Here is an 18,003-nt window from a genome sequence, read left to right on the forward strand (position 1 = left end):
ACAACACTGGGTGATGTCGCCACTTTTGTCCAGCAGGGGGCGCAGTCACAGGTCACAGGTCAGAGGTCACAGGTCACAGGTCGGCGTATTTTTACATTCAAGACGGTTTTATTCTTTATTCTTCTGCGGTATTTTTACCACCCAGCTATTTTTACAGCTTCTCCTTCAACCGCCGCGAAACGTTTCGGTCGAAGCGATCAAATAAACCGAGGTGTGTTTTCTTCTGCAGGAGCGCGTGGAGTATCTGTTCCTCATCATCTTCACGGTGGAGGCGTTCCTGAAGGTGATAGCCTACGGCCTGCTCTTCCATCCCAACGCCTACCTGAGGAACGGCTGGAATCTGCTGGACTTCATCATCGTGGTTGTCGGGTGAGTGGAGCCAGAAGATCCATGGGGTTGCATCCATCCCAGGAGATACCTCCTGGGACCAGATGATTAGTTGTGTGTTAACACCTTCAAGTCACAGCCAGTTGGTCCCTTTGGGTTCCTCAGGGTTCTCCGGGTTCCTCCAAAAGCATGCAGGAGCTTCTTTGGAGACCCTACATTGTCTGGATCTTCTCCTGATCACCTCCTAAGCTGGTGTGGAGAAAAGGTGGTGGCTGATGTTTCTCCAGGAGAGGTTCAGAGAGAAAAATTAACATCACCCTCTATTTTGGTTTCTCCACAATGCATTTTGTTTTCCTGCAGAGGTTGGGCGACATGTTATGTGTGTGTGTGTGTGTGTGTGTGTCAGTCCGTGCTGGACGTGGACGTGTGAGGAGCATCTCAGCGGCCCTGGATCTGCTGCCGAGCTCCAAACCCCGCCTGCGGTGGATTTGTGAAGCCCTAAACTGATTAGTTTGTCAGATGCTGATAGCAAAGCTTCGCTCCGCTTTTCTTTATCTGCAACTCAGCAACATAGCCCATCTGCTAAACCCTCTGTGCCTCTGTGTGTGTGTGTGTGTGTGTGTGTGTGTGTGTGTGTGTGTGTGTGTGTGTGTGTGTGTGTGTGTGTGTGCGCGCGTACCTGTGCCAGCTGTGCTTAGTGTAGACTGTTATGACTTGACAGGGAAATTAATATCACAAAAGTGGTCTAATTCTGTGTGTGTGAGTGTGTGTGTGTGTGTGTGTGTGTGTGTGTGTGTGTGTGTGCCTTTTGGCCTACAGACACACTCAGACTCCGTGTCCAGTCAAGTGTTCAGTCACATTATCCACCTGTGACTGCACACACTGGGCTCCAGACCCCCTGGCCAGAGATCTGCTCCAGAGCTGGTCCAGGTCTAGAGCCGGTCTAGAGCTGGTCCAGAGGTGGTCCAGAGGTGGTCTGGAGGTGATCCTCAGCCTATGGCAGCAACACAACCTCCCCTCTCCTTTTTGTCTCCTCCTCCATGACTTTTCTCTTTCAAATTTTCAAATGCGATCAAACGTTCAGAAGGTGGAGAGGTTCTCAGGACCTCCTCCTTCCAGCCAGGAGGTCCCCGCTTGGATTCCCACAAAGGGCCTTTCTGTGTGGAGTCTCCATGTTCTCCTACGTGGGGTTCCTCAGGGTTCCTCCCACGGTCCAAACACATGCAGGAGGTCCACTGGAGACCCTACATTGTCCAGATGTTTGAACGAGAAGGTGAATGGTTGGATGTCTCTCTAGAAGATGAACGAATGCATGACTCATCGGTCAGTCTGGCTCGGCCGAGAAGGTCTGAGGACCACGTGCAGGTTCCAGGTTGGAGGTTGTGAGGTCATCGCTCATCCTGTGACTCAGGTGTAGTCCTTCAAACAGAGGCACTCCTGACCACAATCCAATGTTCTGACCAGCTCAGAAGGTCCTCACAGGTCCTCATAGGTTCTCGCAGGTCTTCTCAAGACCTTGCAGGTCCTCACAGGTCCTCACAGGTCTTCTCAGGTTCTCCGGGGGAAACGTGTCATGAAACATAAACAAACTGGAAGGACATGCAAACATACGGGAGATGTTCAGGTGTAGCAGAAGAAGTCCCTCAGTGCGTGTCCATGAATGACTGCTTGACTCTGTGTGTGTGTGTGTGTGTGTGTGTGTGTGTGTGTGTGTGTGTGTGTGTGTATTGATGGGAAGTGACAGAGTTCGCTCCCCTCTGGAATGTTCACCATATGGGTGAAAGAGCTTGCACCGGGTGCCGAACAGCCTCCGAGACACACACACACACACACACACACACACACACACACACACACACACACTCCGCAAGTCGCCAGCAGTTATCCATTCAAATGTATGTCCCCGCCTTGATCTTCCAAACCTTCACATCCCATCACCTCAGCCGAGCCGGACCTCCTGCTCCTCTGCAGCCCTGCAGACTCGTCTGAACCGGCGGTCCAACCTGACGTCCGTGCGGATGAAGGAGCGCACGGTCGCGCCGCCTCGACGACGGCGTGCACGTTTGTGTGTGTGCGTGACGGGTGAATGACAGGGTGAGCGTGTGACTGTGCGATGAGGGAACGACGGGGTGAATATTTGCTTGACGACAGAATGAATGATAAATGTGTGTGGAAGACGTGAGAATGAGAGGGTGAAGGTTTGCACATGAAGTGTGAATGAGTGTTTTATGTGTGTGTGTGTGTGTGAAGGTCCAGGGTGAACCCCGACTCTCGTCCAATCACAGCCGGGAGAGACCCCAGGATAAGCGGCAGATGATGAATGAATGAATGAATCAATCAATCAATCAATCAATCAATGAGAATAAGAACAACTTTATTTATCCCGAAGGAAATTGTTGTGCCAGAGTTACAAGAAGAACATAACAATAATAAATAATAGAAGAAAATTGCATAAACCGTAAAAAAAAAAATAAAAAAAAAATTAAAATTTTTAAATAAAAAAAAAAAATGAAAAAAAAGGGGGGGGGATAAGAAATACAAATATACTGTAAAGTGTGTAAGTAACAAATCAAGACTATAAAGTTTCTTAAGGTCCTAAGTACCAAGTGAAAGATAAAGAGTGCACAAATATGAAAAATATTGCACAGGCAGCTGTTATGAAATGAAATATTGCACAGTTATGAATATATATACTGATAAATCATTACGATTTACAGTAAGTGGGTGAGGTTTTTTTTAGGTTTAAGAATGAATGAATGAATGAATGAATAAGAACAACTTTATTTATCCTGAAGGAAATTGTTGTGCCAGAGTTGCAAGAAAAACATAACAATAATAAATAATAGTAGAAAATTGTGTAAAACGTAAAAAAAAAATTGGAAAATTTAAAAAAAAAATGAAAGGGGGGGGAGAATAAGACATACAAATAAACTATAAAGTGTGTAAGTAACAAGTCAAGTCTATAAAGTGTCTTAAGGTCTAAAGTACTAAGTGAAAGATAAGGAGTGAACAAGAGTATGGAAAATATTGCACATGCAGCTGTTATGAAATGAAATATTGCAGTTCTGAATATATATACTGATAAATTATTATGATTTACAGTAAGTGGGTGAGTTTTTTTTTAAGGTATAAAAATGACTGAATGAATGAATGAATGAATGAGAACAACTTTATTTATCGTGAAGGAATCTGTTGTGCCAGAGTTACAAGAAAAACATAATTAATAATTAATAATTAATAATTAATTCCTCTTCCTTCAGCCGCAGGGAATCTTCAAATCTTTGCGCTCAAGACTTAAAACACTTTATAGCCCTGACTTTGAATATAGTTTTACTTGTATTTCTTATTCTCCCCCCCCCCTTTTTTTTTTTTTTAACTGTTTATACAATTTCCTACTATTATTTATTATTATTATGTTTTACTTGAAACTCTGGCACAACAATTTTCTCAGGATAAATAAAGTTGTTCTTATTCTTATTCTTATAACAATATAAATAACAGTAGAAAATTGTATAAACAGTAAAAAAAAATTGAAAAAATTACAAATAATGAAAAAAAGGGGGGAGAATGAGAAATACAAATAAACTATAAAGTGTGTAAATGACAAGTCAAGACTATAAAGTGTCTTAAGGTCTTAAGTACCAAGTGAAAGATAAAGAGTGAACAAGAGAATGAAAAAATATTGCACATGCAGCTGTTATGAAATGAAATATTCATAAACATTTATGATTATATATACATATGAATTATTACAATTTACAGTAAGTGGGTGATTTTTCTTTTTTAGGTTTAAGAATGAATGAATGAATGAATAAGAACAACTTTATTTATCCCGAAGGAAATTGTCATGCCAGAGTTACAAGAAAAACATAATTAATAATTAATAATTAATTCCTCTATAGCCTTAACTTTGACACTTTATAGTTTTATTTGTATTTCTTATCCTCCCCCCCCTTTTTTATTTTTTTTTTAACTGTTTATACAATTTCCTACTATTCCTACTATTTCCTACTATATATTCATATTTATTATTGTTCTGTTTTACTTGAAACTCTGGCACAACAATTTTCTTAAGGATAAATAAAGTTGTTGTGGAATGAAGGAGTAAATTTTTGTAAGTCTTTATATGATGTGTGAATAAACGAGTGTTTGCGCGAATGGTTGTTTATCTGTGGATGACGTGTGTGTGAGTGAATGTATGTTTCCATCTGTTGCCATGACAGCAGAGTAAGACTCCACCCCCCCATGACCCCTGACCCCAGTTCAGTCAGTCTAGATAATGAATGAATGAATGAATGAATGAATGAATGGATGAATATTTTATCAGCAATACCGTTAGCGTGTCGGAGAACTGTCTCCTCCCGCTGTAGATATTTTCCATAAAAATGACTTTGACTGTGGATGGAAGTCCTCTCGGCCTTCCCGCAGGCCCCGCTGGTCTCAACGCTCTTCTGCTCCTGCAGGTTGTTCAGCGCGATCCTGGAGCAGGCCACCAAGGGCGACGGGAGCACCGCCATCGGCAGCAAGGCGGCGGGCTTCGACGTGAAGGCCCTGAGGGCCTTCAGGGTCCTCAGACCCCTCAGGCTGGTTTCAGGGGTGCCCAGTGAGTACAGACCTTCTGGGGTGGAAGAGGTTTGGGGGGGCAGAAAGCAATAAGAGCACAGGCGCCTCTGGGGATCAGGTGTGGATGAAGAACCTGCAAGGTGGCTGAAGAATGAACCAGAGATTGGAGCTGATAGGGGCTCACACACACACACACACACACACACACACAAACACACACACACACACGTCTCATCGCGTTGCCAGAAACCCAAGACTGGACAGCAGCAGATATGCTGGCCACACCGGTTGCCATGGAAATTGCTAATTCAAAGAAGGGAAAAGACAGCTGAGGATAGTGTGTGTGTGTGTGTGTGTGTGTGTGTGTGTGTGTGTGTGTGTGTGTGTGTGTGTGTGTGTGTCCATGCGGTAACTCACATTCTGCCATTTAAAAGTGTCAGCAATCCAATATCGTGTTTTGATCGTCCGCCCGGTCCGGCACCGTTTGACGGGGTGTTGAGCGGTTGTCATGGCAACCGTCCGGCTCCTGTGGGACAGCAGATGGTTGGCTTGTTTTTGTTTGTTTTGTTTTTTTTGTTTTTTTTTCCAAAGCCGTCGTTCCGTCAACGTCAGAACATGCGGTGTCCTCAGGAGATGTTTGAGGAGAAGCTCCCGCCTCTTCTCTTCACCTCCATCCACGAACCTCAGCGTGACTTTATCTCCAGAACATCTACCATCCCTCCAGAAGAAGAACCTCCGCATCTTCATCTCTATCCGTTTCCTCCACGCGCACATCACGTCTTCTCTCCACCGCAGGCTTGCAGGTGGTGCTGAACTCCATCATCAAGGCGATGGTCCCGCTGCTCCACATCGCCCTGCTGGTCCTCTTCGTCATCATCATCTACGCCATCATCGGCCTGGAGCTCTTCATGGGCAAGATGCACAAGACCTGCGCTCACGCCGACACAGGTGGCACCTCGCTCGAATTATGGGATGGATGTGTGTGCGCAATTAATTATTCAAACGTCATTTTACACGCGAGCGTGTTCAGGATTCTCATCCTGAGAATGAATGACCCTCCCAACGGTGCACGCGGACCTGGGCGTCGTCATGGAGACGTGATGGGTCCTGGGAGAGGCGTTAGCGTAGCGTAGCGGTGCAATTAGCATCACGCCGTGTCAAATTGATTTCTTTATTGCTTGTGTTTACATTTGTAGCCCTCCGTGCGTTTTCGTAAAAAGAAGCGGCGAAAAGAGTCGATTTTAAATTCAAAATCGATTTTTGGGACGCATGCGCGGCGTGATGGACGCTTTTTGTCTTCTCGATGAGTTCTTGTCCTTCTCCGTTCAAGAGCTGGTGTAACTTTGTTTATTCGATGATATTTAGGGAAATTTTCCCACAGATTTCCACTCGAAATGGAAATGATTTAAAACCTGAAGTATCATATATTTAAATCGAATCATTTATTTCTCATTTTATCTGTGGTTATGTATTCGTGTTTTTATTTCTCCTAATATTTCTGAGAATATTAGCCCTTTTTCTCGGGTCTTTGGACGTCAGGAGATGTCTGCATGCCACTGCTTTGCACTTATTTTCTTTAGATAATTTATTTACGATCCTTCTTCCTCTTTATCCCTAAGTGGGCCAGTCACCTTTACACAGGAACTGCACAAATTATTTTATTTTTTTATTTTTTTTTTGCTGCTATCATCTATTTTACTCCTGCTGTTTACTCACTTCTTCTATTATCTATTTTTCTTCTGCGTACATGCTTTGTCGATTGTAAAAAAAATGTTTTTTTGCTGCTATCATCTATTTTTTTCCTGCCATATCAACCATATCCATTTAAAAACAAAATTATGTTTTTTTTTAGCTTCTAATAACTATTTTTTTCTTCTGTGTAGACACATTTAAAATTTTTGTGTTTTTTTTTGTTGCTGCTATCATCTATTTTTTCCTTCTGTCAACACACTTTTTCAATTTCAAAATTTTCTTTTGCAGCTATCATCTATTTTTTCCTGCCATATCAACCATATCCATTTAAAAACAAAATTATGTTTTTTTTTTGCTTCTAATATCTATTTTTTCCTGCTGTCGACACACTTTTTCAATTTCAAAATTTTCTTTTGCGGCTATCATCAATTTATTTCTGACTGTATGTACACACTTTGTCAAATAAAAAAAAATAATAATGTTTTTTCGGCTACTATCATCTATTTTTTTCCAACTGTGTACACACTTTGTCAATTTTCAAAAAAAAATGTGTATTTTTTTGCTGCTATCTTTTTTTTCCTTGTGTACTCACTTTGTCCATTTTAATTTTTTAATTTTTTTTTATGTTCGCCTCTAGCCGGGAGTTCTATCAAAATTTTCAGTAACCACAGTCTTTAGCAGAGCAAGACATTTTAACTGTTGCAGCAGATCCAGATAAACAGAACGGCGGGTGAACTTGGTTTCGTGTTGACACGCGATCAAAGTTTCCCGCCGGATAGAAAAAGGCTCGGCTTGCGGAGCAACTTCATCTGCGCTCCGAAACAAACTCACGCCTCCACCGTTTTCTCCAGGGACGTATTCGGAGGAAAAGCCAGCGCCGTGCGCGTTCAACGGCTCCTACGGCCGCCACTGCACCCACAACGGCACGGTGTGCCAGGTGAACTGGGTCGGGCCCAACGACGGCATCACCAACTTCGACAACTTCGCCTTCGCGATGCTGACCGTCTTCCAGTGCATCACCATGGAGGGCTGGACCGACGTGCTGTACTGGGTGAGCCGGACACCGCAACCGCTCGCCTGTGTGTGTGTGTGTGTGTGTGTGTGTGTGGAGATATCGTACGAGCGGCAAGCTCACAATGGCGTCCTTTCGCGGTTAAATGCAAAAGGCCTCACGTGGGTGGATATTAATACCGAGTAGCTAATCCCGAATGCTAAGCTAGCTGCAGATCGTAGCGTGCCGATACACAGAAAAGGGAAGAATAAATCAGCGAAAAAGTATTAAAAAGCTGAAATCCCACCCTCATTCTTAAAAAGTGTTTTAAATCATGAAACATTTAAAACATGGAAATAAATAACAGTTTGTTTCCTTTTTTAAAAGCGCCGAAAATCCAGATTTGCGGTTTGCAGACATTTGAGCTCAAGTTACCTCTTATTTCCAATTCTTATAATTCTTATAATTATTCTTATTTAATTATTCTTTAAATTCTTCCAATTCTTATAAGACGTGCATCCTCGTGCACGTGTCGTGCACGAGTCGTGCACCGGCAGGGGTGTGAGGTTTGAGCTCATCAGGTCATTGAGTTTGGCATCTGCGTCCCAAACTGGTAGGAAGATACCTGAGATCATTTAATGCATTTAAGTGTGTGTGTGTGTGTGTGTGTGTGTGTGTGTGTGTGTGTGTGTGTGTGTGTGTGTGTGTGTTCCTGCTCTGCTACCGCCCTGTCCTCTGCAATTTCTGCACCATCGCCCGTCGACCTTTACGTTTGTCGCTCCGAGCCGCGGCGACCGCAGAGCGTCTCGGATCAACATGTCGAAGCAGAAGAAGGAACATCTGGACGTCTGCGAGGTCACCAGACACCGGCGGTCTGGATGTGGACTCCACGCCGTCCTGCCCCTGCACACCCTTTCAGGGCTTGACCTCCCAAATTCTATCAATCCGATCATTTTCACGTCTTTCCATTTATCCTTTCGAGCCCTGTTTTCAAGAAACAGCAACGGATGTAATTGTGAGGGAAGGATCCGGAATCATCCGAGAGGTGATCGATGGCATTTGCAGATATACAGGAATGTCTCTGAAAAATAGAATATTGTGATTAGGTTCTTTATCTTCTTTAATGCCATTTAAAAAATAAAAAAAAAACTACTTTTTCATGATATTCTAATATTTTGAGAGAGGATTTTGACTTTTCTTAATATGTAAGCTGTAATCAGCAATATGAAAATAATAAAAGTCTTGCAATATGTCAGTTGATTTGTAATGAATCCAGAATGTATAACATTTTTGTTTTTGTAATTATAACAGGGCTGTTTCAGAAAATTAGAATATTGTGATAAAGTTCTTTAACTTCTGTAATATATATTCAATAATATTTTGAGAGAGGATTTTGACTTTTCTCAAGATGTAAGCCATAATCAGCAATATTAGAATATTAAAATACTTGCAAAATTTCATGTATGATTTTTTTGTTTTTGTAACTGCAAACAGGACTGTCTCAGAAAATTAGACTATTGTGATAAAGTTATTTATCTCCTGTAATGCAATCAAAAAAACAAAATTATTTTTTTATGATATTCTAATATTTTGAGAGAGGATTTTTGAGTTTTTTTTAAGATGTAAGCCATAATCAGCAATATTAAAATAGTAAAAGGCTCGCAATATTTCAGCTGATTTGTAATGAATCCAGAACGCATGGCATTTTTGTTTTTGTTTTGTTTTTGCATTTTTGCGTGCCAGCAAAGGAGAGCTCTGATTTATTTTATAAAATGAATTTTAGTACAATTTTTACGACATTTTTACGTTTTTTTTTTGTCAAAAACTGCGAAAAAAAAAACACAAAACGGTGATAAATCGCGATAACCGAATGACATAAGAAATGGTCGAAGTAGATGAATAAGAGGGTTTTGTCTCTGACGTGTGAGTGAATGAAAGGGTGAATGATTGTGGGAATTAAATTTGTGAATTTTTAAAATTAATTTTGTTGAATTTTTTTTTTTTTCTTTTTAAGCTAAATTATAGCCATTTTATCACTAAAATAATTTCACCAATTACCGGATATAAATCGCAAGAACCGACAAAATAATCGGCGAAGGAGACCGTCTCGCGCTCTATTTATCTTTTGTTTTCCAAATTCGGACGTGAAAGGCGACCCGACGGACGCGTCGGCTTGGGCTGGTTTCCATGACGACGCCCGTGAGATGTTCTCCTGGCGAGGAACCCGGTGTTCCTGCAGACGTTCTCCGTCGGCGCTTCGGCCCCGTCGCCCCGCTCTGCGATCGGTCGGAAAACCTCCAAGCTTTTCATTCAACGTTGTTCTCTTTCCACCTCCTTCTCCTGCCTTTCCTTCTTCTCCTCCTTCTTCTCCTCCTTCTTCTCCTCCTCCTTCTTCTCCTCTCCCTCTCTCAGATGCAGGATGCTATGGGCTATGAGCTGCCGTGGGTCTATTTTGTTTCTCTCGTCATCTTCGGCTCCTTTTTCGTCCTCAATCTGGTTCTGGGGGTGTTGAGCGGGTAAGAGTCCGTTCTTCTTCTGCCGCTCGTGGAAGCTCCTCGTCCGCGGGAGGACCTTCTCTCGGAGGAGGAGCTGCAGGAACGTCGACCTAAAAGATCATTTGCGCGGAATGACCGACGTGAAGTTGGCGTAGATTCCATTTCTACGGCGCCGAAGGTGTCGCTGACCGTGCAGGGAAGGTCCACGTGCAGCGACCTTCTGCCTCCACAAGATAGTCCACGGAGATGATGATGATGATGATGATGATGTTCTCCACGAGCCTCGCAGCTCCGTATCCAGACGTGAACGGTGATGACGGTCGGTGGAGACGTAAGAGGAGGCATTAGAGGAGCTGCGACTCGAGACGGCAGAGGAGATGTTAAAGATGTTGGAGGAGATGTTGGAGGAGACATTGAAGGAAACGTTAGAGGAGACATTGGAGATGTTAGAGGAGACGTTCGAGGAGATGTTGGAGATGTTGGAGGAGATGTTTGAGGAGACGTTAGAAGAGACGTTAAAGATGTTGGAGGAGACGTTGGAGATGTTAGAGGAGATGTTTAAGGTGTTAGAGGAGATGTTGGAGGAAACGTTGGAGATGTTAAAGTAGATGTTCAAGATATTAGAGGAGACATTAGAGGAGACGTCGGAGGAAACGTAAAGATGTCAGAGGAGACATTGGAGATGTTAAAGGAGATGTTCAAGATGTTAGAGAAGATATTGGTGGAGACGTTGGAGATGTTGGAGGAACTTGCTTTGGTCCTGGAAGAGCCAGACCTGGTGTGACTTCCTGTCTTTCTGTCTGTCATTCGGAGCCACTCTACCTCAGCATGTCTGTCCAATCTGCAATTCAGCCTGCTTTCACGCCTGTGTGTCTGCGTGTGTGTGTGTGTGTGTGTGTGTGTGTGTGTGTGTGTGTGTCAATAAATGCTCCCCCAGCAGGCGAGCCGGCTGCCAAGCCACGCTGTTTGAGTCGCGGCTCCCCCGGCCCGGCCCGGCGTGGAGCTTGGACGCCTCGCAGAACCGTAAAGAGGTTCCTCTGAGGAAGCGTCAGGTTCCTCCACAAGAACTTCACCGACCATCTTACCTCCTCGGCCGCTAACGCTCTGATCTCCGTCCCCTTCCCTCCCTTATCTCGCCCATCTCTCCATGCAGATCAATGACTCAGTAGGTTACGGCTTCCCATGGTTGTATTTTGTCACCTTAATCATCATCGGATCCTTCTTTGTGCTAAACTTGGTTCTGGGGGTGTTGAGCGGGTAAGGCCGGGCCTCGGCCCACTTCGCCTTCTCGCCTCTGAGCTCTGTGACCTTCTTCTCCGCTCCGGCCCTCGGAGGAGCTTCTTTTTCTCGCTATCTAACCGGACGCCGGAGGTCCAACGGTGCGGACGGAGGGGAACGAAGCTCCAGGACGCTGAAATCCATCCGTTAGCTTTCCCGTTAGCTCATTTCCACGCCCGTCTTTTCACCCGTAGCTGCGTGTCTTCAGCAGATGTTCGGCCGAGGCCTCCAGCCTCCTCCTGGAGCTCCACCTGGAGCTCCAGCCAGGTGTCGGTCGCTGTGAGCGTCCCCTGGTGGAGAGGAACGCTGAAGCTTCACATGGTCCAAACAGCTCCAGGGGGTTTTGGCCATCAGACGCTTCGTCTGACTTCTGACTAATGCTGCTGTCGCCGCACTACACCACCTGACCTTTTACCCTGTGTGTGTGTGTGTGTGTGTGTGTGTGTGTGTGTGTGTGTGAGTGTGTGTGTGTGTGTGTGTGTGTGTGACTCAGGAATCGGTGGTAGGATCGGTTATATTTAGGAGAGGCAGTGGAGAGAGCGTGATTTGGGGGTGAAAACTGTCCCTCGTAAATACACACACACACACACACACACACACACACACACACACACACACACACACACACACACTCCCACACACACACAGATCAATAGAACCAGACCTCCTGCTAATGTTGTTACAAGCAAAACAATTGCAGTTAGTCCTAAACTTCATTGATCTGTGTGTGTGTGTGTGTGTGTGTGTGTGTGTGTGTGTGTGTGTGTGTGAACGGAGAGAAAGAACTGATGTTCTTGCTCTGACTTTCCAACTGATGCACACACACACACACACACAGTTACACACACACGTGACAACATGTGAATGGTTGCGTCTTCACGTGTGATCATGTGATCAGCGGGTCCAGCGTAAGCCCCGCCTCTCGCCCAATCACAGCTGAGATAGGCTCCGCCCCCTCACGGCCCCAAACGCAGTATAAGCAGGACACGGAATGAATGAATGAATGAAAATAAAAAACGGTCCCGTCTCCCGGTCAGTCGCTGCACTCGCCGCTCTCACGTGAACGTTTAGGACAATCAGTGTTGGTGAGGTGACATCACCTGGTCATGGTTCCTGCAGCTCCTTCCTGCACCCTCCAGGGGCCTCCAGGAGAACCTCCAGGGGCCTCCAGGAGAACCTCCAGGGGCCTCCAGGGGTGGCATCCCAAACATTTCCATGTTGCACGAACGCAACTGAATTCAATGTATTAGCCTTCAAGCTTGTGTGTTCCCGCCAGAGAGGCTGGAGAAGATACCGGACGTTCCTCCAGACGTTCCTCCAGACGTTCCTCCGGACGTTCCTCCGTCGGTTTGCTTCCCTGTCATCATGCAGACTAACTTCTCTCCTCTGCTGCAGCTTGTCTTTCTTTCTTTAGCATGTTTTCCACACTTCCTAGCAAACACCGGCTCCTGATTTGTTTCCGGGAAAAACTTCCAGCAAAGATATTCAGATGGTTTGTGTCGTCTTCTTCTTCCTCCTCCTCTTCTTCTTCTTCTTCTTCTTCTTCTTCTTCTTCATCCTCTTCCCAGAGAGTTTTCCAAAGAGAGGGAGAAGGCCAAGGCACGCGGCGACTTTCAGAAACTCAGAGAAAAGCAGCAGCTGGAGGAGGATCTCAAGGTGAGGAGACCTGCTCAAGTCAGAAGATAAAATATTGTTATGAATTAAAATAAAAAATAGAGATAAATAATGGATGCGTCAATAGATCTTGTAAAATGAATGTGCAAATAATATGAAAAAAATACAAATAAATATATGAATAAATAGCAGAATATGATAAATACATAAATGATTTAGAGAATAATATGAATAAATACATTTATCAATGGAGAAAAATAATGATACATGAATTAATTCGAAAAATTATTCATTAAAACCGCTCAGCCTGTTTGAGTTGGATCGATCCCTCAATGCTTTTTCCTTGTGTGTGTGTGTGTGTGTGTGTGTGTGTGTGTGTGTGTGTGTCCAGGGCTACTTAGACTGGATCACTCAGGCTGAAGACATCGACCCGGAGAACGAAGAGGAGGGTTTGGACGACGACAAGCCCAGAAACCGTGAGTGTTAAATCGCGTCTTTTTCCCTTTGCATCTCCTCGCAGGTGATTTATGAACGGACACACAGATTTTCTGTCCAGCCTTAGAAAGACTGCATGTGTTTGTTGATGTGTGTGTGTGTGTGGTCACATGACCACACTTCGTAGACGGCGTTCAAATGTTTGTCCGACTCTCCGGCAGAGTCAGCGGCTGAAAGACGGAGATACTGTTAATATTGTCTGCCTGCTTGAGCTCCGAATCCTCCCGGGCTTTAAAAACCTGTTTAGACATCAGTTAAATGTGTCAGACGGCAGCTAATAGCCTCCGGGCACACACACACACACACACACACACACACACACACACACAAAATGGTGTGCAGGCTCACACACAAACACACAGATAACTGTGCAGAATGTATCCTGCATTATGGACAGATGGATGGATGGATGGATGAATCTTTCTTTTGCTGGCACAAACATGCAGGACGCGCCGCTGGTTTTCCCTGATTATAAAAATTTTAAAGCATAAATAGATAAAAAGCATAGAAGAAAGTGTAATCAAAATTTGCGGTATAAAAAAAAAAAAAAAAAAAAAAAAAAAAAATCTTTTTTTTTTGAATATTATTTAATAAAAGATTATTTTTATTTTTGTTTTATTAAAAAAAAAACATTATTTATATATTATATTTTAGTAGTTATGATTTTTTTTTTTTTATTGAACATTATTTTTGTTCCAGTACCTGATTTCAGTTGATACTGTAGATCACAATCCTATTGGAAATAAGAATTCGATAAAAAAGTAGAAGGCAGCACCTTGATGGATGGATGAATGAATGAATGAATGAATGAATGAATGAATGAATGAATGAATGAATGAATGAATGAAAATGTGCATTTTTTTGATTCTCTGTCATATCATACCAAGGTTCGCTCGGACAAGTGTGTAGCTGTCTGGGCTCTCCTCCAATCAGGTGTCGTTCGTCACCTGAAAAAGAGGCAACAGCGTTGTTATGGTCGGCCGTCTCCATGGAGACGGCGGTGTTTTTATATCTTCGGCGAACGCTTTACGTGTAAATTAGCGATCGGCAAGACATTTCCAATTCTGTGGCCTCTTCACACGAAGGCCTTCCGTAAGTGTTTATGAGCTTCAGTGAAACGGAGGATTTACCAAATTAAATGAAATGCCATGTTATCATATTTTTGTATAATCAGTCATAATGAGTGTGTCTTAATTGTGTGTGTGTGTGTGTGTGTGTGTCTGAGGTTTTACATCAAACTGGAGGATGTTATGACAGTATTTTGACGGCATTATAAGGCGCATTATAAAACATTCAGCAAACACAGTGAACCCTCACTTTTCACTTTTAAACATTGAAGTACAATACAAAATATAACGAAAATGAGTGAATTAAAAATCATATAAAATCATACAAAATGTATGAAAAAAAAGTAAACAGAAAAAAGTAAACAGAATTTATTTCTGATAAGGCGTTGGTACACGAATTCTTGTGGATCTTTTGTTTTTTTTTCTTCAGAATCATTGTTCTAGTATTGTTATTGGTTGAAGCGTCTGCTTTTTTTTTCCCGGTTGGATCTGGGTGATCCACACACACACACACACACACACACACACACTCAAAATCCAGCTGTACTTTTCCACAAGTGAAGCCGGTGTTTGCAGAGAGGAAGGTCAGCGTCCGTCCAATGAAGGAATCCGGTGTGTGAGGTGTCATTATTAAACCTGTGACGCTCCGTGTGTATGCGTGTGTGCGTGTGTGTGTGTGTGTGTGTGTGTGTGTGTGTGTGTGTCCCCGCTGCTCTCTGTCCTCCAGGTAAGACCCACCGTTTTCACTCTCTGCCCGGAGCCCTGAAGAAAAACGCCGCCATGCTTCGTAAGGCGTGTGCGTCTGCCTGCATGGGCCGGTCGTAGTTTAGCGTGTTCTGGGGAACACGGCTCTCGTCCCGCAAGTCCAACTGCATCCGTGTTCCGGCGCCCCCCCCCCCCCTTCCTCCCCCGCCCGTGCTTTGGATTCTGCATCTTTTATACTTCCTTTATTTTAGCCCGAGCGAAGGCGGGCAGCGGCTGCCTCTCAGCGCCTCTGCATTTGGGATCGACCCGGGAAAATGGCGGTGAACTTTGACCCCACAGATGCGACGGCGCAGAAGCAGCCGCTGCTCCTCCTCCTCCTCCTCCTCCTCCTCCTCCTCCACCTCCTCACTTTAGGAAAGAGTTGCCTGGTGTGTTTGCAGGGGACGTTGTCCTCCTGGAGAACTTCCCCCCGGCTGCAGATTCCGTCCTGAGCGAGAACCTTCCGGTTCTCCAGGACCTCCTTCCCCCTTCCCCGCATCTTCTCTAGTCACCATAGCAACCGTATCTTAAGAGGAACCGACGCGCACCCACCTTTTTCCATCTTTATCCTTTTCCCGACCGACGCCGAGAACCCGTCACATGAGCGGGAGACCTTCTCAGAGACCTGGACCAAAACCTTCTGCCGCTGGAAAACTGAGGTTTTTTTTTATGTTTTAAAGCTCCGAATGTGACGGCGACGCGTCGCGTCGGGAGGGAAAAGACTCGGAGACGTTCTTAGGTTCTTATGGATTCACGGAGAAGAAGAGAAAGATGCATGACCACTGACACACACACACACACACACACACACACACACACTTGGATATCTACACTTAAAGAGTCAATATCCACAATTACGGCATCAACATGACCTTCTGCTCATCCACCTCATCGTCGTCCACCTCCTCCTCATTCTTCTCATCCTCTATCGCCTCCTCCTTCTCTTTCTCCTTCTCGTTCTTCTCCTTCTCCATGTTATCCTCCTCTTTCTCCTTCTTCTCCTTCTTCTCCTTCTTCCCCTCCTCTTTCTTCTCCTCCTCCTCCTCATCCTCTGTCACTTTCTCCTCCTCCTTCTTCTCCTTCTCTTTCTTCTCCTTCTCCTCCTCCTCTATCACCTCCTCCTTCTCCTTCTTCTTCTTCTCCTTCTCGTTCTCGTTCTTCTCCTTCTCCATGTTATCCTCCTCTTTCTCCTTCTTCTCCTTCTCCTCTTCCTCTATCGCCTTCTCCTTCTCCTCCTCTTTCTTCTCCTCTTCCTTCTCCTCCTTCTCCTCATCCTCTATCACCTCCTCCTTCTTCTCCTTCTCTTTCTTCTCCTCTTCCTTCTCCTTTTCCTTCTTCTCCTTCTCTTTCTTCTCCTTCTCCATGTTATCCTCCTCTTTCTCCTTCTCCTTCTTCTCATCCTCTATCACCTTCTCCTCCTTCTTCTCCTCCTCTTTCTTCTCCTCCTTCTTCTCCTCCTCCTTCTTCTCCTCCTCCTCCTCTATCGCCTTCTCCTTCTCCTCCTTCTCCTTCTTCCCCTCCTCTTTCTTCTCCTCCTCCTTCTCCTCATCCTCTATCACCTTCTCCTCCTTCTTCTCCTCCTCTTTCTCCACCCCAACAGCAGCTGTTGCAGTAGTTCAGGTCTCCACCGAGGATGAGGAGGAACGGGTCTCCTCGGTGGACTCTGAGGGTTTTGGCTGCAGATCTTTGGACCTCAGGTGGTCCTGAGGTCCTCCGTCACCCGTCCAGGATCCACCTTGATGTTACTTCTATCGCTCAGGGGGTTCAAGGACCCGCTACCTGCGAGAACATAGCTGATGATGTTGGCAGACACCGTGATCGAGCAGGTGGAGGAACATCTAGAGAGATGGAGGGATGGACCTGGAGAGGAGAGGAGAAGGTTAGCTGCTGCAGGAGAATGAGAGGAACCCGAGAAGAACGGCGAGGCTGCAGGGGGTGCGAATGAAGGAGGTGGAGGAGTTTAAGCGGTGAAGGTCAACAGTCCAGATCAATGGAGATGCTGGAGAAGGTGGAGGAACGGGTGGAGAAGAAACATTGAAAGGAAAGGTGGAGGCGAGAGCAGCCGTGCCGGCTGGTCTGGAGATGAAGATGTGGAGGTTCCTCCTGGACGGTGAGGAGGACGGAGAGGATCAGGAAGGAGTCCATCAGGACGTGCTAGATGTTCTGGAGATAAAGTTACACCGAGATGGTTTGGACATGGACAGAGGAGCGATGAGAAGATCTGAGGAGAAGGATGGAGGAGGTCTAGAGGAAGACCAGAGGTCTTTGGATGGAGGGGGAGAGGACAGGAAGTGAGTTGAGGAGAAGGTTAGATGGAGGCAGATGATTGGCTGGATCAGGATTCTGTCTCAAATGTTCTCTCAATGTGGAGCTCCGGTTTCTGAGATCTTCTTCACGCGGCGCTCGGAGGGTCGGACAGAGGAGATAAACATCGCTTCAGATCAACCTCTGAGCTGTCAATCAATAGATTCGTCCTTACTTCCCCACACACACACACACACACACACACACACGCACACACACACACACACATCAGTCATGATTCTCATCCGTGACCCAGACTTAAGCCGACGCTAACGTTAGCAAAATAGCCTCTTTGCCCGCGATCGGCACGTTTGACGAAGTCTTTTGCGGACGAGACGGGTTTGGGGGGGAAAAACCCCCCCGAGGTCCAGAAGCAGAAGAACCCGTCCTCTTCGTCCCGGCTGATCTCCTCCCTTCTGTCTTCCCTCCCTCC

General features: G+C 45.1%; 1 protein-coding gene across 11 annotated transcripts in view; it reads left to right on the forward strand.

The window, feature by feature from the left end:
• Positions 1 to 18,003, forward strand: part of cacna1c (calcium channel, voltage-dependent, L type, alpha 1C subunit) — a 142,996-nt gene that overhangs the window by 88,060 nt on the left and 36,933 nt on the right. For 7 of the 11 annotated variants that reach the window (XM_086147285.1, XM_086147287.1, XM_086147286.1 and 4 more), the window contains exons 4-11: positions 230 to 369; positions 4,791 to 4,930; positions 5,686 to 5,838; positions 7,434 to 7,633; positions 9,986 to 10,089; positions 12,915 to 13,002; positions 13,352 to 13,436; positions 15,250 to 15,318. In XM_086147285.1, coding sequence (XP_086003411.1) covers positions 230 to 369; positions 4,791 to 4,930; positions 5,686 to 5,838; positions 7,434 to 7,633; positions 9,986 to 10,089; positions 12,915 to 13,002; positions 13,352 to 13,436; positions 15,250 to 15,318 — 979 coding nt within the window. The remainder of the gene's footprint in view (positions 1 to 229; positions 370 to 4,790; positions 4,931 to 5,685; positions 5,839 to 7,433; positions 7,634 to 9,985; positions 10,090 to 12,914; positions 13,003 to 13,351; positions 13,437 to 15,249; positions 15,319 to 18,003) is intronic. The other 4 variants (XM_086147290.1, XM_086147294.1, XM_086147293.1 and 1 more) reach the window with 1 other exon arrangement.

Source organism: Fistularia commersonii, chromosome 5 (assembly GCF_037954325.1).
Source record: "Fistularia commersonii isolate RoL2024-O1a breed Wild chromosome 5, RoL_Fcom_v1.0, whole genome shotgun sequence".
Taxonomy (NCBI): Eukaryota; Metazoa; Chordata; class Actinopteri; order Syngnathiformes; family Fistulariidae; genus Fistularia; species Fistularia commersonii.